General features: G+C 32.2%; 1 protein-coding gene across 4 annotated transcripts in view; it reads right to left on the bottom strand.

Annotated features, from left to right (window-relative positions):
• The window catches only part of LOC132918323 (uncharacterized), a 39,356-nt gene that overhangs the window by 4,852 nt on the left and 11,276 nt on the right, over positions 1-23,228 (bottom strand). For 2 of the 4 annotated variants that reach the window (XM_060979503.1, XM_060979504.1), the window contains exons 1-10: positions 7,909-8,229; positions 5,387-5,479; positions 1,913-2,047; positions 1,684-1,848; positions 1,479-1,607; positions 1,084-1,413; positions 735-995; positions 405-658; positions 179-326; positions 55-121 (exon numbers count right to left, since the gene is read on the bottom strand). In XM_060979503.1, the coding sequence (XP_060835486.1) occupies positions 55-121; positions 179-326; positions 405-658; positions 735-995; positions 1,084-1,413; positions 1,479-1,607; positions 1,684-1,848; positions 1,913-2,047; positions 5,387-5,479; positions 7,909-8,016 (1,690 nt within the window). In that variant the 5' untranslated portion in view covers positions 8,017-8,229. Of the gene's footprint in view, positions 1-54; positions 122-178; positions 327-404; positions 659-734; positions 996-1,083; positions 1,414-1,478; positions 1,608-1,683; positions 1,849-1,912; positions 2,048-5,386; positions 5,480-7,908; positions 8,230-23,228 lie in introns of those variants that run through there. The other 2 variants (XM_060979506.1, XM_060979505.1) reach the window with 2 other exon arrangements.

Below are 23,228 nucleotides of genomic sequence, written 5' to 3'. Positions count from 1 at the left end.
ATAATGTTAGTATAACACATCTCTAAAAGAAAAATGATTTAAACCATAACATACCAGAATTTTTAGATCCATTTTTCAATGACGTATGAGAAGTTTGATGCCCTTCTGGTATTTGAGCAAGCTATAAAAAAGACACATTATTGATTGTATAACTAACATATTATATGATTTTAATTACCTGTAGGTTATGCTTGAGATTCTGTTGTAAAGGCAAACTATCATTAGAAGACAATGAATAAGAGTCATATCCTAAATCAAATTGGTTCATTGTATAATCTTTTGGTTTATTGGGGCTTCGAGGAACACCGCTAAAACCATTTCCAGTCCTGTTATTAATTTAATTATATTTTGATGAGTAAAAAAAAATGTTTCAATAATAATTAATAATTAATAATTATATATACCTATTTTGAATTTTTCCGACAAAATATTGATAAGGATTTTCTAATGAAGTAGATGATGACGACGAAGCGCTATTTCTATCACCACTCCAATTTCCCGAATCTCTTCTAACTAATTCACATTTAGATGCCACGGATCTAGGTGAACCCGGTTGATCATTTAAATCGTCATTTGTATACATTTCTGCAGCCTTAGCCATTATAACTGTTTGATAATGAGCCAGGTTTTGATACTCATTTATCGAAGAATTTAAACCCTGTAATTAATTATTTTTGTTAGATAGGTAATAATTTTAATACTAAGGTAATTAAAGGATGTAAATTTAAACTTACTGGTTTTGCTAATGCAATTGTTGGATCTGGATTTGGAGTGACAGCTCTCCGATGACCTTGATTTGATAAAGGTTTTTCTGGATTGGGTGTAAGAGATCTACGACCCTGGGACAAACTTTGAATAGTGTTGGTACAAAATGAAAGCTTAGTTGCCTTTGTAATAGATTTTGGTGCTGTTGTTGCATTAACGGGTTCACCTTCAGGAGAAGCAAATAATAGCAGAAGAGGTTGGTATCTCCCTCGCTTACATTTCTCTACTACCTGTATAATAGAATAAATACAATAAATTAGTATTTAGTAATATACTTAACAAAATAATGAATATTTTTCTAATTATTATTGATTTTACCTGTTCCCATCTAGGGCCAATTTCTCGAACATTAGCATCATCAAAATATATCCAAATTTTTAGTTTCGTGTGATAAAAAAATGTAGAATAATGTTTTCCGTAATATGTTACAACTCCAACTAATTGATGTTGTAGGGGCATACTTCCATTTGGTAAGTCAAATGATCCATGGAATACATCACATAGTCGTAATGAAGTTCGCAGTGTGCTTAAAAGTGCCATTATATGGTCTAACGTAGGTCTGTCTGAATCCCAAACAATGCCTACTGAAACTATTTCCGGTCTGTTCATTAATGTTCTTCTTATTTGAATTTTAGCACCACAAGCGCTCTGAAAAAAGAATGTATTTTAAAGAAAATATAATTTTTAATAATTATTATATTATATTAGCTTACTGGACAATCTCTAATATCTCCCATTCCACCGGCTTTCTTCAATAATTGACCAAATAGATCAGCTTGGCCGGTTGAAGGAAATTGTTTAACTTGAGCAGTCAATGCAGATGCGGATACATAATGCACCATCTAAATAAAAATGAAAGGAATATAATTAAAACACCAAATGGAAAAAAGTAATGAAATCATTAAAGATTTAACAAACCTGAGTAAAAGGTAAAGGCTCTGAGGTAGCTCCACAAGCACCACATACACTTTGTTCAACTAATGTCATAGCAAACTTTTGATGAGATATACAATGTTTCGCATTACACATGTCTTCGGCTTCTTCGTTGGCTATATGGTAGTGTATTCTTAATAATATATTTTCCTATAACATAAAACATTAGTTTCCCTACCATTTTTTTTTATCTAGCATGATATTAAATACATACAAAGCATTCGGCAGCATCGTCCATAAATCCTAATTGGAATCTTCTCTGATCGTAAAATGATTGAGCAAGAGCTTTCCTCAGTGCATCTGGAGGCAAAGCCGTTTCTTGGCTGGAGCCAAGCGCTGTGAATAGTTCCTAAAATCATAAAAATAAATTGTTTGAATAAAATTAAAGTTAGTTATTAATATTAGGTACTTATAACGTATTATTAACATTATAGTATTGCAATTCAATATCATTTTTATTATATCATAGTACTTCTACTAAGGTTACTATACCTCACAGACAATAAGTTGTTTAATTTTGTCGGTTTCCTACAAAAAGGTATAATTTTATTCGCATACGATTGAATGAGTCACTGGCCTATACAAACTACTGTGAGAGTTTTTAAACAATAAGATATCCGGTTGTTATCTTATATACTTCCATAATGACTTTCCCATGATCAATTTTTTTGTATTTAATTACAACCTTTTTGCAACAGAGATTATAGAGGTTACGAGATATTATAACCTTATAACAAAGATACATTTTATATTTTTATTTATGATATTTTATGAAAGATTTAGATTAAATTCTACTAAATGAATAGCCCTCGGGGCCTGCCGGATGATTAATAACAAAAACGATTTGTAATAGTTGTGGCGAAATAAGTTTGTCACGATTCGTATGACTTTTCTAGTGAACCTTCTTTCCACCCACAATCCTTTGTATTAACTGTATCTCACTGATAAATCGTATAAACGGAAAGCGAAAAATAAAAATAAATTAACAATAAAGCGATCCTTTATTCATAAATACATTTATATATACATATTATTAACATTGGTCGAGCTAGCTTTACCTAGTTTACCCATTCCCAGATGAATAGTGATTTAGAAAATCCGTTATTGGATATCAAGACAAAAAAATATATATAGGTATTAGATATATATACAAAAAACAATTGAACCAAAGCATGAAACATATAAAAAAATGACTCAACTACGTTTAAAATTAGAACATATAATAATATATTATAAACGTTTGTATATATTATTATATTACGTTAGAACAGTTGTATTGCATAATAAGCATCAAGGTTTGTTTAAATGCTGATAAAAACCTGTGACATTTTATTAAATATACGACTACTTCGAAGCTGTATATTCATAGTATATTATAATATATAGCTGACTAAAACATTTCTTTGAATTTTATTTGACGAGTCATGCGTTTCTACAACACGCGTGTTTTTCGTTATTATTTGTTATCTGTTTTTTTGTATAATATAATAAGTTTTTTAACGCAAGTATCAAAATTAATGTTATCCATCAAAAAATCTATTAAAAAAAAAAAACTAGTTATAATTTATAACAAAAGCAAAAATAATTCGAGTACATTAAACCTATTGTTCACGTAATAGAAACAATTTTAAAGTCGTACCTATTCAAGTTTATTAAACTGAACATGCACAGATGTAGTATTAATTAAGTTTTTCAGCGAAAACAGCTAAGATTTGATAATACAAGTAGAACAACCACGAATAATACAATCGTAAATAATACCACATAATTATGCGAAATTTCTATTCAACGTTATCGACCAGAAATAACACAATATAATATTTTAATACTATTATAAATTTTATGATTTAACCTTTCGTATAAACTCATACGAGGTTCAACATATATTCTAACACAATTCGCCATAACCGACCGGTTTCGTAGGGATTTTTTGTATAATATTATTTTAACTGAATTATGAGATACACGAGTAACGTTGCCGAACTCGAAAAAATATAATATATTGTACCTACCTACTAAATATTTTGTGCGTACACCTGATTCAATAAAAATATTATGTTCGTTAAGATTTCTCGGTCTATGTGATCAATTAATCATTCGAATATAATAATAGTATATTATATTGTATGCGAGAAATGAAAACCATATACATGTACTTATGTATATAGAAAAACTACCTAGTGTACTCTAACGTCGTCTCGTCTATATCGGAAGATCATTTATCATCGTCGTCCCGAAGATTCATCGATCTCTATTATATACATTATACACGCTTTCAGAAGACGTCAAATCATGCGGCTATTGTCGTCAAAATATATTATGAGTCGCCGCACGTACAATGTATGTTGTACAGCAATATGTGTATATATGTATATTGTATATACTCTAATTAAACGCCGTATTTATTTATCTCCATTTTCTCGTAGCCTCTTCGCGCGACTGGGGGTGTACACGTGCGTTAGGGGGTGAAGGGGGTCGCGGAGGACTCGATTGTCGACGAGGACCGGTTCTCCAAAAAAAAAAAAACCGTGCCACGTCGAAAAACCAGTACTACCAAGTAGGTGGAGCACCAACATCTTGGGCCCTATATCGTTCGTAATTGTATGTATATATATATATATATATATATATAGCTATACGCGTGAAGAGTGTGTATTATATACCTTTTTATAATAACACGAGTGTCACCGGGTTGTACCCGTATATGCGTATAGTTAGTACTTTCCACGGCTTAAGTTATACATAATATATTATCTTAATTCGTGATATCTACTACTACAGTATCTGCAGTGACGACAGAGTAGATAATAAATAGACGCAATATATATAATGTACATAAAATAAATTTATAAATATAATGATACGTTAAATCGCACAAGAAACACAACGAATAGAAGATAAATAAAAATGCGTCCATCCAAATAACGACGTCGAAAACTATCGACGCGTCTCGATTTCTACTAACAATACTATAAGAGAGGCGGAATGGTGTGAGACTGAAATACAATATCATTATAAAACAATGTATATTACCGACGTATAAATGCTATTGAAGTCTGTCAAAACGTTTATCACAGTTATACCAGTTTCGTGTATCGTATCTATCAAAAAAGCAAAGATAAAGTTTTTACAACTTTAGACTTTTCTATATGAAAATAATATTGGAATCCAGTCTCTAAAATAATAATATATATGAAACATCAAGATCATACGGTTTGTATGTTTTCATTTTTTCAACGACACAAGACAATGTCAAACTACGTTCTACTAAATAACTATGTGTCATTTTTACCCAAAAGAATACGCATAGATCGGCATACGGAACCAAAACGTACTTATACATATATACACTATAATATGTATGTAACCTATAATCTATATAGAGCGGACCACAGCGGGACTACTATAATAAAGTGTCTTTCGTATGAAATAGAAAAATATATAATAAATACGCTGAAATCAAAATGAAATTTAACGTTTAAACTAAATAATATTGTATCGCGTGTTCTGCGCGATGCCGCGAAAAATACATATAGTATATATATACATAATACATTTAATTTACACAACAAGCTATCTGACGAGACGTTAAAGACCGACGATAATACGAGGAGTGAAATAGAAATCGTAATAATACTGTTTTCATTTACTATTTATCTAAATAATAATGAATGTTACTTTTTCTTACCTTTAGAGCGCAAAAAATGCATGACTCTTCCATGCAAGCGTGCCCGTACAATTCTCTGAAGCTTCGTCTGAATATGTCCAAGTGCCATAACACCTGGAACAATCAACCGTTCGGTAAATACACAACATATAAATATTTATACACGTTTATTTCAATTAATTTTTGTTTTATTGAACTAATTGCCAATCGTATATATTCATATAGATATGCACAATTAGCAGGTATAGGTATATTGAAACTATTACAGTACATAAATTATAAATAGGTACCTATGCAGTGAACTGCTATTGAGCAAAAAGTATTTACACTATATGAATTATACAAATTAACATTTCAGTGCTGACCCCTACTTCAGTAAAGAAATCGTATTAAATTAATGTTTTACGTTGATTGAGTTCCAATGACATTCAAAATTATAGGCCATCAATCATCCGGTTAATTACATATATATATACCTATAATATAACTGTATATATTAAAGAATATACTGAGGGGAGAATCATCATGCCCCCGTGGTCACGGTGAACTGTCATTATGATTTCATGGACACCTGTGTTCACCGGAACAATGTATACGAAATGAACTATTTAGGGTTGTAACTTGTATTAGTCAACAGGTCCCCCTTCAAAACAAAACCGATAGGCCGACTTGGTATGAGTCACATATTATACATTTATACTATATTTATTATATATATACGAAGACGAAGCTGTCTACGGATGTAGACTCTCTCAGACTCGTATTCTTTACTATAGGTATTATATTATTATAATACCTCCTAATATTTTTTACCGAACACGATTTATAAACGTGTTGTTTTCGATATTACTCATTTCGTTATAGGTATATTTTAGTAATACATATTATAATTATATTACACTGAAATACACGGTTTATATAATAAACGTTATTACTCATTTGATATTATTATTTTATAAGTACTTTCACGACGTCAACAAAAACAACACCGACAATTTATACTAATCTCGCTACTTTATGCCTATCAAATATCTGTAGAATGATCCACACGTATTTTTGAATCTGAACCAGTCGTGACCGTTAGAAGATCATGACTCTTCCTACCCGAAACAATATAAAAAGGGGAAAAACAACAAATCGGTTTGAAGGTACATCGCCACGGCGAGCGATAGCGCATTGGCCCGGAGACACTTGCATCGGTCACGGATAATGCGACGTTACATCATTACATTACCTAGACTAGAGAATAGACTATATTACAGTAGTAACGTAGATCATCCAATAAACCTACCTACCAAAAATAGGAAATTGATTTTTTTTAAACTTATTTAGGTATACCTTCTGTACAGCGTATGTCAGCGACCTGCGTTAATGTAAATATATATAGTTTATATATTTCCATAAAACATTTCGTTACGAACACAAATTATAATTACTTATTGTTCACAACTGCAATAATACTGCACAACAAATTTCAATTATACTACACAAAGTAATAAGTAATAACTAATAAGTAATAACATACAACGCATTGATTTCATTCTTATCGTGATTACAAAACACAAATCCAGTTTAAAGTAGGCGTGATGCGTACCTGTATATTATTAATATTGTACTTATAATATATGCGCTCAATAATCGTGTTACATATTACGTCATTACAACATACTATATTTTAATGTTGCTAATACAGTTATTCTAATAAGTACTTTTTAAGCGCCTTTAATATTTGATATTAGATACCTTAACGTCCTTAACTCTTTATAGTGATACTGGTGGTAGTAAGATAATGTCAGTTAATTGTATAATGTTGCAGTATGCATATACTTGACGTTTAGTATGCTTATACATTATTGTCAAACAATCGGTCCAATAATAATAAGAAAATTTTGATTAATAGTCGCGGGGCATTAACAATAAATAATTTATTATAAATGTACCAATGAAACATTCTTTTATAGATACTTCATACAAAACAGAATAGAGTCAATAATAACTCAGAAAGTCAGAATATAGGTAGGTAATCGGCGAAAAACATATCGATTATTAATGAAATAAATAATAATAATCATACCCGAATTTCTACTAGTATTTAGTATTGAGTTTTTAAAAAACGTTACGAATCAAATTATTTTATTTATTATCAATTAGGTGCATGTTCTGTAACCTTATGGTAATCGACAAAAACAAATCGATAAGAGTAATTCGTGGTACCTACAATAATAATATGAGATTGTCTCTAGACCGAAACGATGGTTGTTTTGAATAAATACAATTCGCATATTGTTATTATATTAACTCAGTAACAATAATAAACAGGTTATATTTCGTAAACTGCACGGGGACGAGCGCCAAGACTTGTGTGGATAGTCTTAAAAAGAAATCGAGGATAAATTTGCGAAATAAGAATCGATTACGAAAAAAAATCAATTGCGTTCAAAATGGCGGGCGGCGGTAGCATCGTCCGAGAGTGTAGTGACCGGTGCGCGGCTTGCGGCGGCGGAGGAGTAACGTTGTCCGATTATAATATAGTAGTTTCTTACCTTGGTGATTTGAAACAGGGCTCGTCTCTTGTACGTCCTGTTGACGGACGGGGGTGGTTGACGTTGGGGTTGTTGGGGTGGTAGGGGTGGCGGCGTACTATCTTCCATGTTTTCACGAAAGACTGCGACCACTTTTGCGTTTATTAGCAATAATTATTGTTATTATTGCAGGATATTAGAATATTATATCATAATTTATCGTAAATATAAAAGAACTAATATTATAACGACACCACAATCGAAAAGAACCGTCCCCGAGAAGACGGGACAAACGAGCGAACGAGACACCGAACCGAATCCGACATTACAAAAGACTGGTGGCGCGCCGTCGGGTAACAGGTAACGGCGCACAGGTGCGCACCGCCGCCGATGGATGGACCGCCTTGCGTTCATACGGATAGGCCGGCGGTCCTCAGGTGCAGAGAGCGTTTGATGGCGGGGATAGCGGCGACGGGGTTGGCGGCAGTGGCGGACAGCGTCGGTGCTGCTGGCCGCCGAGTGCAGAACACTGCCTCATCCCTCCCACTAGTACAAGAAAACGCCGTGTGGAACAACAATAATATCGTATTATCACTGTCTCTCCAGTCTCCGTCTTCTTATAGGCATCGTTTTTATAACATAACGTCTACGGTATATTTTTTTCATATCATATCATATATTAGCTGAGGTAGTGGTAGTACATTATATTATTATGTACACGCGTACGTAACACTGACTCTATTCGTGTAACTTGATGCTGTCTCCGCCTGGTGGAACTTATCTTCGACAATCGCATCAATAACGCACGTATAAGCAATTTTTTTCCAGAAATGCGTTATACACTTAGGTTTATCGTATATACGGTGCCTGCCACACGATTTATCAGCTATTTATCAATTGTCACTTTATATGCCCGAAAAGATACGTCACGGCACGTTCTACAAATTATATACAAGACGAAAAGTATAAACATTACGATAAGGCCCACCTGCACGTCAAACTACATCTTTTTAAAATTATTATTAAATACATTTGTATACACCAACATAAATATATTAAATTTTATTATTTTCGTTATATCGTAGTTCCTAAAAGTGTTTCTAATAAATATCTCCTATTATGTTAAAAAATGACAAAATTGCGTATGTTCTTATGTAAGTGCCATGGTTATAGACTTATAGAGTTCTTGAAGATTATGATGTGGTTCTTATGTACGATACATTAATGTACTCAGTAGTATAAGAACTTCTAATAACAATGTGCAATTACGCGTTTAACATACGTCATACTTACATACCTCTAAGAGACATTAGACATAATACAGTAAAATACCAAAATTACAATAGTATGATTATCAATAAATTAATTATGAAAACCAATTGTTTTTTCGATTATTAGAACATCGTAGATTGACAACTAATTGTTAATCAATATTTCTTACAATTAAAATGTTGTTAATTTGTTTCTATTCTCAATAGTTTGTAGTGTTTGTATACTAATTATTATTATTTGTTACCAGTGTAAAAGTTTTAAACATTATCGGAGTAAAAAACAAAAAAACCCGAAATCAAGAAGTATATTATTATGATGTACATAATAACCATAAAATGTAATTCGGATTACATTTTTCTTTTTCTGTTTTGTCAGTAATTGCGAACTATTCTTCTAAAATATTACGCCACTGACGCCCCTCTTGAAGCCCGCCAAATCGATCATATAGAATGTAATAATACACAGACTCCGCGCGTTATTCTACTGACACTATGGCCTAGAATTTGGCAAAAAAAAAATATAAACAATAATAAACGAACAATTATAATTGCGATTGCGAATGCGGGAGTGTACCTATGTAGTATGTAATAATTTTATAGTTGTTGGCGGTGACGGTCGACCGTGCCGCGCTGTCCTTGGATTTGGCGCCGAGAAACCGTGCACGTTGGCAACCCTGGCCGGTCGACGGGCGCAATAGCGAGAAACCGGTTTTCAGGACCCGCAGGGGATTTACTACGACTTTTACTATAGTGTAGTAAAATATAATAATAATAATATGGAATATAATAATACACGCGCGAGGCGCGCGCGCACTGCGTCTCGGGAACGAGAGATTGTGTAGATCTCTTACGCGCAGGTAATAAACATCATCGTGTAGTAAAAAATAAATAATAAGAAATCCCGCCATAAAAACCATAGTAGGTACTATAAACATGACGTGGCGGCGAGGAAAACGAACGCGCACAACGTCGTCGTCGGGTCGGATGCAGGTTAAACTATACTACGAGGGCCATTGTTCTCCGCGCAGTTCGAATCTCGGCGAACAGTCATATTCCGCCCCCACGACCGCGTTGCGACGTAGACTTGAAAGTCCGCTACGAATGCAATGATGATAATAATAATACGCACTTTGTGCGGGTGTAAAACTGCAAAATCGTTGTAACTGCGGTACAGAGTACTCATTTATTTCTTTTCTTTTTTTTTTACACTGCGAACGTGAAAACAATAATAATATAGCCAATATAGGTACCTACTTACATATTACGTTTCAGCTACGACCGCTATGAAAACCGAACTTATATAGTATAACTTTTATAAAATCGTGTCGGACCAAAGAAAATCTACAACCCTAGTGCGCATATAGCCATACATTGAATATTGATCAAACACGAATTCCGCTAAACCTGCACCGCAATAGCCTATAAAGAGTTTAAATACCTTTACCCAATCAGGAAGTATTCGTCGTGCGCACAGGATAATAATATATATTATATATACATAAGGAACACACGGTTAGTCAATCGATTGATTCGGTTAAAATCGAAAACATTGGTGGTTGGTACGCGCGTCGCGAATTCACGTCGTTCCATTACTCCGTGTGTTAACGGCAGCCGACAGATACCCATTAAAGCGCAATATTTCCATTTTCCAGCGTACGAAATTTACGAAAAGCACTGATCAATTCGTTTAAACCACTCGTTTGTTTTTATTTTAATATCATTATTTCAGGTTTATTAACGTTATTTAACTGTACACACGGTGTATCGGTGTAAACAGTTTTCGATTGCGTAATTATAAATCGCGTAAAATGAGAATGTAGTTGACGTTGCAACAAAACAACATGAAGTTAAAAAGAGGAAAAACAAATGATGCGATGACGTAGAGGCGTCTCTAGATCAATTTCTTTTTGTGGTGGAATGAGTGAGGGGGGAGGGTGTCGAACACGATCGTTTATAGATACAGTGAAAATATCGTGTATATAAACATTAATCGGACACAATAAATAGCAGGTATTATAATCAAACAAAAACATAATAAAGTACTTATTATTAATCAGTTAAACAAGTATATAACAATCACCAATAAACCATACATCAGTAGCGTATCTAAATAAGTACCCATGGGTTGGGAGACTTAATATGAAATTACGTATAGATATGATAAAAAATAATCACGAGAGATGATTGATTTAATTGAGTTATACGATAGATAGTTATTATGCGTATTGCGTATAGTAACAATAAATACCTACCTATACCTAATTACCTAATAATATAAATTCTAGATGTTGCATTGCGTTCAGTAATATACTTAAAATACTTAAATCGTTAAATATTTTCCACTCGTTATTTAAATTTTTATTCGCGACAATTACGCGTCAACGAGAGCAGTAAAAATGCTTAGGTATCATGTGCTATGTGGTTATATTATATACATAATACGCATTTTATAATGATGACGATCTATCAAAATGCAATAAATACAAATAAAAATAATAGACAATAATCGATATATTATAACGCTGACATTAAGTCAGGCTATATATATTTCTTAAACATAATTAATTTATCCCTTATCATTGGTATAATATTGTAAGTGACGTTCACTTAATCATTAATAAAATAATACATAACTTGGAAAGCACTATAAGCAGGAACTATCCATCAAACATAAACACCGTTTTAAAACCCGTATACAATGTTAAATATATATGTACATACTACATATACGTTATACATATAAATATAATATGATGCATAATATATTACACAACTAATATTTAAAATCGTATAAGACCGGTTTTTCGTTGTATGGGGTACAATTTATTATCCGAATGACACATTTCTTCAGTCAGAACATTTAATTTCGTGAAATTTTTTTATCACGAAGAAACGATAACACCCAATTTATAGTGTTTATTTTTTACTACTGAAATAATGGTAACTGCATGAGCAATAATTTAGTGCAAAGATAAAATGGTTCACTCCGATTTCAGTAAGTCTATAATGTAAGAGACAGGTGAAAGAGCTCTTTAAAAATTTCACTCCCACGCCAACTGTGGCTGCGGGTTTATTTTTTAACAAATTATTATTCTTTATACATCACAACGTATTTACTAATGAAGGTAGGGATTTTATAAAATACTAGTTGATAATTTGTTGAGCTTAGATCGTGCAAGATTAGAACATATTATATAATAATAAAAACAATTTTATCCCGAAAGTTATAAAAGTTTGCACCGCCTCCGACTGGCACTATATTTAATATTTAATCGTTGACGAATACAGTGATGTGTAATATGTATGTAACCGAGATAGTTAATGACTTTTCGAGTGAGTATACACGGGTATTGCCTTTTATTATATGGTGAGATTATAATAACCTAGCGCAGACGTTGCCCTCGGCCGGAAGCACGCGGCGATTACACGCGTGGTTCCATCGCGGTCGTCGTTAAAGTCGCCGGCGCGTAATCTCTGTCCTCCTCCGTCGCTGTACAATTGACTCAGGTCGCCGGCGCGTAGGTACGAGTTGACGACCACCACTACGGCCTCCAGCCTCTACTCGTCATCGTGTATTTTACTCCACAGCCTCCCTCCGGGTGTCGAGCGACAAATATTGATCTCCGAGGGCGGGCGCAGTAGTGCGTGGTGACCGGAAAGATCCTACATAATATGATATTATAATATCGTTACGCGCGTCGTACCTACCTATAACTGTCGCCTACGCAATCACTATATATACACGTCTCTGTGGTCTGTAACAGCGGTCATCCAATTAATAGCGCCAAAAAAAAAACAAATCTAAATAAATATTGTATAAAAACTCAATCGTAGGAAGATTTTCCGTTTAAGGAGGGTACGTCGGAGTAGAAGCTTAAAAATATCAATTTTTTTATAGTCAAAAAAACAAATGCAATGCTCCTTCCAAGGGCTAATGTATTTTGTGGTGCTGAAATAAATGGACTATGCGTATTCTTTAAAGTTGACGCCATCAATAATTTATTTATATATATCTTGAAATGGACCATCTGATTCTCTTTATTTTTTTATACAGAATTATGCATCTTCTTATAAACTTAGTCGTTCTTCCCTACGTTTAAAATGTCTGAAGTTAATCAGTTTAGAATATAACCGTTTTGTGTTTTTGCAATGTGTACTCAATAATTCTACAATCCAAATACATAATTTTTTAAGAATAACATTGGTTTTAGAATGGAAAAATTGAGAAAAATACTTCTTTGATCTTTCAATTCATCGTAGGTTAGGTACACCCGCCTTGTACCCTTAAAAAAGTAAATCAGGTTCAAGCCTCAAGGGCGCTGCGTCGTAAAGATTGTGCGCATTCTGATATGCATACGAGAAAACGTAACGAAACGAAGACTTACGTGCGTTGTCAAACGCGTCAATCGCGTAAAGAAAATTGTAATAATTAAAAACTATAGCAGTAACTATAGTAAGTACACAGAGGACATGCAGAGACTATACGCTACTACTGCAGTAACGCCAACTTAATGACGACGAAGGGGATTTGAATACACATAAGCCGACGCAACGGAAAACGGTTAATATACCATCGAGTGAATTATAATACCCAAGTATACTGTTAATCTCTATCCCGATCCTGACGTGAAGAGCGTGAGTGGCGCGCGCGAGTTCGTGTATACGCACTGCACGCGCGGGTGCGCGCCTTGCCACCATCATCGTCGTAAGTACACGGTTTACGAAAGGAAAACCGGTTTCTTGTTATAATAGTGGATATACGAAAGGATTGAAGCGAATAGATAATTCAGAGTCGTCGGACGGAAGATCGAGAGCAGGAGAAGAGACGCCGACGGTGGACGTCAACAGCGTTCGGTGCCACTGCCGCACGTGTCTTCGGAGCTCCTTAATTACTCCTCAGACTAATTTCCTAACAAAAGACACTGTATAGAATGATATATATACGCGTTGTTCTCGTGTTTTGAACAGTCGCCGCGTGCGCGATGAAAAGAAATTTTCGTTATACACGCACTCTCGAAATGCATATATTGAAATATAAATAATAATATAATAATAATGTATATCATACCTGCTATAGAGTTATTAGTTATTACTATATATAATGTATATACTGTATATTGTGATTCGACAAAACTCGACTTTATATTATACAAACGTAAACGTCGCCACAGAAGGTCAACGGGTAAAACACGACGTAGGGACCTATATTATATAAAAATATAAACAACGAGAGTCTGTATCATGCTACATTATAATGTAGTGATTGTATTTAATCATTATTGTCGCATACCCCGGCATACTCGTAATACCAACGTATGTGTGAAACTGTGTAAACAAAAGAATAGATTGTTCTTGGTGAAAGAATTAATTCGAAGGTTTGTTATAATTATTATGCACAATAATAATATATCGACCTCAAAATTTGACTTTTAAAAGGACAATTATTATTCTAGTTAGTAGGTATACGATATAAAACTAATTACCTAGTATATTATAGTATATTTAGGTCGCAATCAAAATTGTATTCAAAATCCTTTATTCCATCAATTTTGCCTGGCCAAACGGCTGCCGACTTTCAACGCGACTTTCCTTGCATAACACCATAATCTTTTTGTATTTTATAACTTTCTAATAATTTTCATTATACTAGTTTTAGTCGTTTTCATTTTTAATTATTTTTTTCAAACAATGATTATATACTTTAAAATTAACATTTTTCTCCCATAAAAATATATCTTTTTAAATTTTATATTTATGATTTTATTGGTGTCAATCATCAATTTTGGTGAAACTTTGAATAATGTATAAGTATGTTATTGTGATTGAAAATATTGGAATAAAATAAGAATATTAAAAATTAGATTTTGTTTGTAGGACAAATAAAATAATATAGCTGGTATGTTGATATGTTTTGATTTTGTATACGTATTTAATATAAACTACTTAGAAAACTATTAAAAAATGCAATAGAGTGAATTTATCTAATTAATTAAATTTATTATACAAATCCTATCTCTAAAATCTTCCCACATAATATATTTTATATTAAACATTTTTTCTAGTATTAAAATATTCATAATACATTCCAAATAAAGAATAATACAGTTAATTTAATATTTTAAAACTATAGTTATATTACGAAAAGTATAGTAATACCTATCCATGAAGTAAAAGTGAATATATTATTAAGTATACTGTAGTATACTAGTGCTTTGGATAAACACAACGATTTATCAATTTTATAACCAAAATATTAATCTAAAAACGCCGTTTGTTTTTATTGAATTTCTTCATGGCGACACAACGATTATGAGTAAATATTTCCATGTATATGCCTGCTAGCAATATTCATTACCGTCACTTTTTATAAATTACCATATTATTATCATGTTATGTGCGTTTTGTGCCAAACAACATAGTGCGAAACGCGGTCCATTTCCAATCTCTATACGGTCGTATAAATGTCGAGGTGAACATATACAAATACATTATACAGTACCGAGTGTTTACTCGTATATTTAAAAAACATAATAAATTATAAGTGTTGTATACTGGCATAAGCGTTGTATATTATATGTTAAAACTGTGATGGGAAACACGATTGTTTCTTTCGTTTTAAATTGAGTTTTGACATTATAAATTTGCGTTGACCACTCTCATATGTTGACGTATACATATATAACTTTATATAATAGATTATTAAACATTATTTTATTATATTCAATTTAACCACCCCCGACGAGGGACATACGATGACGCCGGACAAGATATAGAAGTCCTAAGAGACGTCGGTGGAGGAGTGGTGTTTGGTACCTAAACTCGTTTCGATAATATTGTTACCGAGCGAAAACAAAGAACAAAAAATCACGAACATAATAATAAATAAGTGGTCCGGTTCGCCGCCGCACGACGTCGAACGACTGATCTGTCATTCGCGTTAATGGCCTCAGAGTCGAAATGTTATTGTGCGCTTAATCTCGTAATCATAACAATTCTCTTGTATTACTATTGAGTAGTATAATAATATTATATACCTCGTCTTAGCCATGTATTAGTTGTCAGCGCGTTCGTAATGGACGTTCATAAATCCAAAATGAGCGAAGCGTGCTACAGGGCACAGGCCAGTACACTATTGGCGGGTACACGCTATAAACACTGTATACATATTTTATTATATATCCTTATTACTAGGAAACTGGTCGCGTGCTGTAGTTTATCCTATTCCTATATATCTATAATACACTCTGCGACCGCGGCATTTCTCAATTAAGATCTTTTTTTTATTAAATCATAATCGCTTAATAAAAATAATATACGCGCGATACGAATACATAATTCTACGCGTATATTTACTATTTTACTCTATCCGATGTCGATGATGATTTTATGATATCGGATTACCAACGCGATCGCTGTTGCGGGTAAACGGCTGCAACAGGTTGAACTACGCACGCGCGTGTTTATAATATTTAACAGTGAAACAGGAACAAGTGGTTTGATGATAATACATCCCGAAAAAGTTTTAGACTGTTTGAGCACTTACTTAGACAATTATTTCAACATAATGATAGGGCTCTATAATTAATATATTAATATCTACATTTAATAATATAACATTCATAACTCATTTGGGCCCCGCGCGTGATTGGTGTTTGATTGATTTTAGATGGAATCTGTATTTAAAAACAATAGAATAATTCGAAGCATTAAAACGAATAAACAGATTTAAAAATAAATCAATATGATTTGAATATAGAAACGAACAACTTCATCCTTTTACTGCTTTAATACATTATAATATTATAGGTTTAAGCCCTTAGGCGTCAACCTAACCAAATATGTCACGAATCATTACATTTTTGGTTCCTAAACAAGTAACGACGAGAATTAAAGTGCCAAAAACGGGCTGCATTGGAAACCATTAGTGTCAAATAATAGCCTCGGCAGTCGGCACCCTAGCGAAACGGGATTAGTTATCGTAGAGTATACGATGAATATTATAATTATTATTATTATTATTTATTATGTATGATCATAAACATGACGATATTTTATAGTTATTTTTTTCCCATTTATAGATACTCAATACTTAATAGTTACGTGGTTGTCGACAAAAAAGAAAAGAGTAAAGGGCTAACTATTCGTCGGACAATACCGCAACCACTCCTCGGCGTCAGCATTTCACGGGCGCCAAACGACCTGACGCCGCTACATACGATACGTACGATGATAAGCGACGTCCGGCGCGACAGTGTTTATACCTAATTTTATAATATTATCCATACACATTCGCGATTGTCACCACACCTCGAACGTTTTTATGTGTAGACGCCACTGTTTCATTGTATGTCTGTCCACGAATACCGGGAAAAGTCGCCATAGTCCGCAGTTAACACTCCCAGGAAAAAAATTAAATGTTTTATTCTACTCGACGGGAGTAGAATATAGCAAGCGTTTGGCAGTAGATGAAGACCATATTATACGTACAAATGATAAATTGTATATTACTAATATTACGATTCTTTCTCTCTCTATATATATATATATATATAAGTGTATAATACTATTCCATTACCACTAACGTCATCCTCGTTTTTAATATTATATCTATAATGATACAGTTTTTTACAGCAATCGTCGAATCATAAAATTATGCTAATATTATCAAAAATTAATTATATGTTCGTCTATCGTAGCTAAACACACGCAATCGAGGCTGAAATAATACTATATTAATGCGTAGTTATTTCCACCACTCTAAATCTCCGTTAACGAAATTGTGGCGTTTCTTGTACGACAAAAATATAAGACTTAGTCTCATAATATTTATGTAATAAGAAATATATAAACAGCGTACTATTTAGTAATTATGAGACCGAACAAATAATAGCCAACGAGACTTTGGTTCTAAACACGCACATATTTATACGGAGCGTAAAAGAACTATACATATTATATATAATATATGAGTATACCATTAACTATCAAAAAATGTGGATAGTTTCTATATTAACGTAACCGGTGATTACAATATAATGTTTTCGAGATGAAGTTAATATATATATATCGTATAAAGTATATATATTTATATTTTTATTTTTATTTTCAATTTATTTATAAACTCAATCGATGGAAATGTTTAACAGTCTGCCAGTCCATCTCCATATGTAGCTTTAATAGTTTATGTAAATTAAATTTTTGAATATCTATACCTATTTAGTACAGATTAAACATTTATTTTTATTTTTTATTATACAAACAAAATAAGATAACAATTGAAATTTATAAGAAAGTAGTCTTTGATAACAATCAGTATTATTGTTTAAGTAGGTATAATCAAATATCGATCACATAATTGTTTAGCAAGAAATATAGTATTTTATCCAAACACAAGAAAAACTCACCCAAATCCTACCCAGTCTTGTTCCACCCTTATTTATTTTAGCAAACACAGGTAGTTGATGCCTGAAAACCATTTCACGCTGGTCTAATATAATAACTCCAAAGAACCCTCCTTCATACTTTTTGTTGAACACACCTGCATAATGCGCGCGCACACACATCACATATATGTACTTATATATATATATATAGGTATATGTATAATGTATATAATATATACGAGTAACATATGGACAGCATTCGACCCTCTGCTATATACATGTACAATAATATACAGCATATACCTACATTAAATGCATCGGCTTCAAGGCACGCTTAGGGTTTCCGATTTCAAATAACGGGCGAAACCACAAGTAATAATAAAATATGTTTCCAACTTATAAGGCAAAGGCAATGAAAGAAAAAAACAAAAAAAAATATATCCAGAATCGATTTCAACAACTGATCGCGTGGTTATTTAACGACGCCAGCCGGTATTCATCTTGATACATATACGTATCTAGTATCTTAACACGCAATTTGGGTTTATAAAACGCACATACTCGTTATAAATATGATATGTACAAACTTCAAACTGAATTATTATAGTAGTCATTTGGTTGTCTATTTCATATGTCGAGTATAATTTCCAAGGTTGCGTATATGACAGTAACATATTTACTGTTCTTCAAGCTTGTGCCGACTGTACCGCCAGTTACGGCCTTTCTCTTGTACGAGCAGGGCCTATAGCATACCCAGCGCGAATATTCATATGAATACAAAACAACAATCATTTTCTAATCTGGGTTAAGCGCTGCCCCTCTCCTATTTTAATCGAAATCAATCGCAAACGCATTACATATTATAATAATGCTCTTAGCTCATACGGAATTCAAGGTAGATTAGGCAAAATTAAATATACATTTACACTATGAGCATCATTAAACCTCAAATGATTTTTTCCTGAGCATGTTAGTCATATTATAGGACCAAATATTTATATAGAATCATATAGAAACTGATACTTGCGATCTAGGCGTTGAATTAGACAATTATGATCGATTTCAATACGAACACGTACTAAACACATCCGAATGCTGTGGATTCGACCTCGATGACCACTATCATTCCATCACGTGTTCAAGTCTGTCTCACTCTCTATTTAAAATCCGGATGCTGAGGTTCACGACTCCAAAACAATTTTATACCTCATCTGTCTTAATTCTGAGCAACTATTATTTAAAACGATTCTACCACTATTCAATTTTGATTGTCTGCTATTAATAAACTTATACAGTCTATTCTATAACATTCTTTCAAGTACGATGTAAGACTAATAACTTATAATGGTGTTATAAAATAAATACGTATCCACAACTTATTTTAACTTTTTTATGAATAGCGATAAGTTGTTTTATAAAGTCCTGACTTATAATAAATGTATCATACATTTAATATGGTGCAAATTATATTAAAAAACTGTGAGTAAGAAAATGTATAAAATGGTAAACAATCAAATAAATCATAAAAAATTTAATTCACAAATATTTTTGAACTTGGTTGTATATTTAAATGAAATAAATAAAAGAAAAACTATCGCTGCAGTTTAGGAGACTGGAAATTACACCAAGAATAGTTTGTATATATTATAGGCGAGGCCCGGGTTGTTTATTTGACCTCAGCATGGCACGAGCTGAACACTAGCTTGACCTGCGTCATAAGGCGTGCGCGTTGGTAAAACCAGTTTAAGATGCAAATAATATCAGCCGTGTGCAGATCGAACCTTACAGAGAAAATACTGTATTTTACTGGAAATGGATAACAAAAACAAGATAATCTCGTTTTTAATTCGATATATCACTAAAAAGATTGTACAGTGATTCGATATGGATGTGCGAGTTTTAAGAAAAAAAAGAGAAAAAATAAATGTCGGTATTAATGAATACACAGGAAACGATTAAGAGTTACACGCAGGGTGTCACGCATCGGTAGCTTGCTTTACACACAGCCAAGGATACAGGTGGGACTTTTAGTGAAGACACTTTTTCCCGGGTTAATATATGTGCGAGCGAACCTTGTGAACAATAGATAAGATAATACACCTGTTGTAGATGTTTCTCATACTTAAAAAAGCAAATTGCAGTTGGTATAATTATGTATTTATGCTTTTGCTTTCTTGTGGTTATTAAGACTTTCTGTCCAATTTGTGTAGGTGACTGAAGGGAGTTTGTTTTTTTTAATTATTATATATTTTATTTTAATACTTAAATGTCATAGAAATATAAAATTAGTTCTCGCCCAATTAATTTTGAATAAATAAAATAAGAAATAACTAATAAGATGTATCATATTTAAATTAATAAAAATTACTTTCATCATTTTATCGAAACGATAATTTATCTTAATTTATACATAACATAGGTAATACTACAATATAGCAGCTATATAATAATATACCTATATACATGTATATTTATAAATTCGCAAAAGTTTAAGCATGATTTTATTTAAAAATTAATGGTTATTTCATTTGTATAATTGATAAGTATATACTATACTTAAGTAATCGAAATTAAATTAAATTTTAGATATCTACCAACATGTATGAGTTTGTACATATTACTTAAGTTTGGGCAAATTACAACCTACATCTATTCAAATATAATTCTACAGCCCACTATAATTCACTGTTTTAACTCACATAACGGGTTATAGAAAGTATACCAAAACCAGTAGCATGCACTAAACTATATATCCCACAAATATGTAATATGATTTTAAGTTTAAACAATTGCTGGCTTATAATTTATAAAACATCATTTATGTTTACAATAACAAATAATATTTATTATTTATTATATATTTTTTTTGGACCATAATAATATAGTATTACTATAAGTTAATTTTATATCCGTATTATTAGATATTAAAAAGTTATAACAAATATTTTGACATTTTGTATTATATTTCAGTATTCTACAATATAGTCGTATGCGTTTAATTTTATTGAATGTACACATAAACATGTGATGGTTATTGGTGTTTTAATGTCACGCAAATTAAGTATATACAAAAAAAAAATGCATAAAATAATTAATTTTTTTTTAATTTTTGCCTATTTTTATTTATTTTAATAAAGAAAAAAATAAGTTTCTAAAAAAGTTTGTGATTAATTAAAGCGTTAAACATAATAGCAATAAATTTATACGAAATATTTCATAACTGTTTATGTACAATATTACAATGTAAGACAAACAATCAAATGAATTATCATAATAATCTATACACAAAATCACATCATAACCGTGAGTTACATTTTAATTAAGTATAGTATAGTAGTATACGTGTATACGTATTGTTTTGGTAATAAATATCAAACACTTCAATAATACTTATCGTATACTACGTACAATTTACTGTAAAAGATTTAATTCTTTATGAATTATTTATTATTAGAAAATATCAAATTATATTATACATTTTAAATATTTTGAGGAGCACTTTATATAATTATAATTAAAAAGAGTCAAAAAAAAAGTTGTATATTAAGTATATACATATGCCTATAAGTGTCTTAAACGATAATTGAATAAGTGAATATAACCATTATTTAAAATCGTTGAAGATATAATTTGCTATGGCTCATTAATTACGAAATGTTTATGGTTATTATATTGGCCTAACCTATGGAGATGTTAAAAATGGTCGTCTGGCGTAGATTTGTTTATATTGAAGACGAAACACTTCGGCACGCACCAAAGTTATATAACATACTGATGTAGTGATGTAAGTATAATGTATAGTCACACGTAATAAAACAAAACTACCCCTCCATGCTATTGAAAACCACTTGATTGTGTATAGGTTGACATCGAATGAAAAAAATGGACAACGTATATAAACACATAAAATATAGAATAAAAACATACTATTAATTATTATAGCTAATAAACTATATGGTGAGTAAAAATAAAGTAATGAGCGTGGGTTCTCATACATGATGAATACGGTTTCGGTTGGTAAACTATTCCCACGGGGCCCTTCGAATACGCACTATATAATATATTATAGTATATATTATATTTCCACCTTGAAACCCTTACGTTTTCCTACGAGAAAATTAATTTCTGTTTCCTTGGCACATCATTGTTAGCGTGCGCACACGCCGGAACATTAGTCATAAGTCGAAATTTGGATTACCTGCGAGCTATAATACTCAATAGTTGCTAACCACCACTTCACCTGTAACATATGTCTATTAGGAGATGTATCTATTTATGATTTTCACTCTTCGTCGCGTTTTATCGTCGTTGTTATTATTTTATTTTATTTTTTTTAAACAAAATCGTTAGCAAAATAAACGGCCAATTGTCACGTCATTCCACCCTAGGGATTACACCTCGCCGTCCCCCAGTGAGCCGGAACCACCGAACCGTGTTTCCTACTTCCTGCACGTCGCCCGAAAAATAACTCATCGTGCAATGCCGTGTCAACCACAATGATTTTTTTTAGAAAAAGTTTTAGGTAACTAGGTTACGACCATTGCATTATTGAATTTATCAGAATAAAATAATTTAAACCATATTTTTTTCAAAAAAATATTTTTTAAGCCAACAAAATATTAACAATATATGATTTCAGTTGAAGTTTTAAACATCCATTAAGCTACTTATTTAAAAATTAAATAAT

This window comes from Rhopalosiphum padi, chromosome 1 (genome assembly GCF_020882245.1).
Source record: "Rhopalosiphum padi isolate XX-2018 chromosome 1, ASM2088224v1, whole genome shotgun sequence".
Taxonomy (NCBI): Eukaryota; Metazoa; Arthropoda; class Insecta; order Hemiptera; family Aphididae; genus Rhopalosiphum; species Rhopalosiphum padi.
The sequence above is the reverse complement of the archived record's forward strand: the minus strand, read 5'-3'. Positions and strand labels throughout refer to the sequence as shown.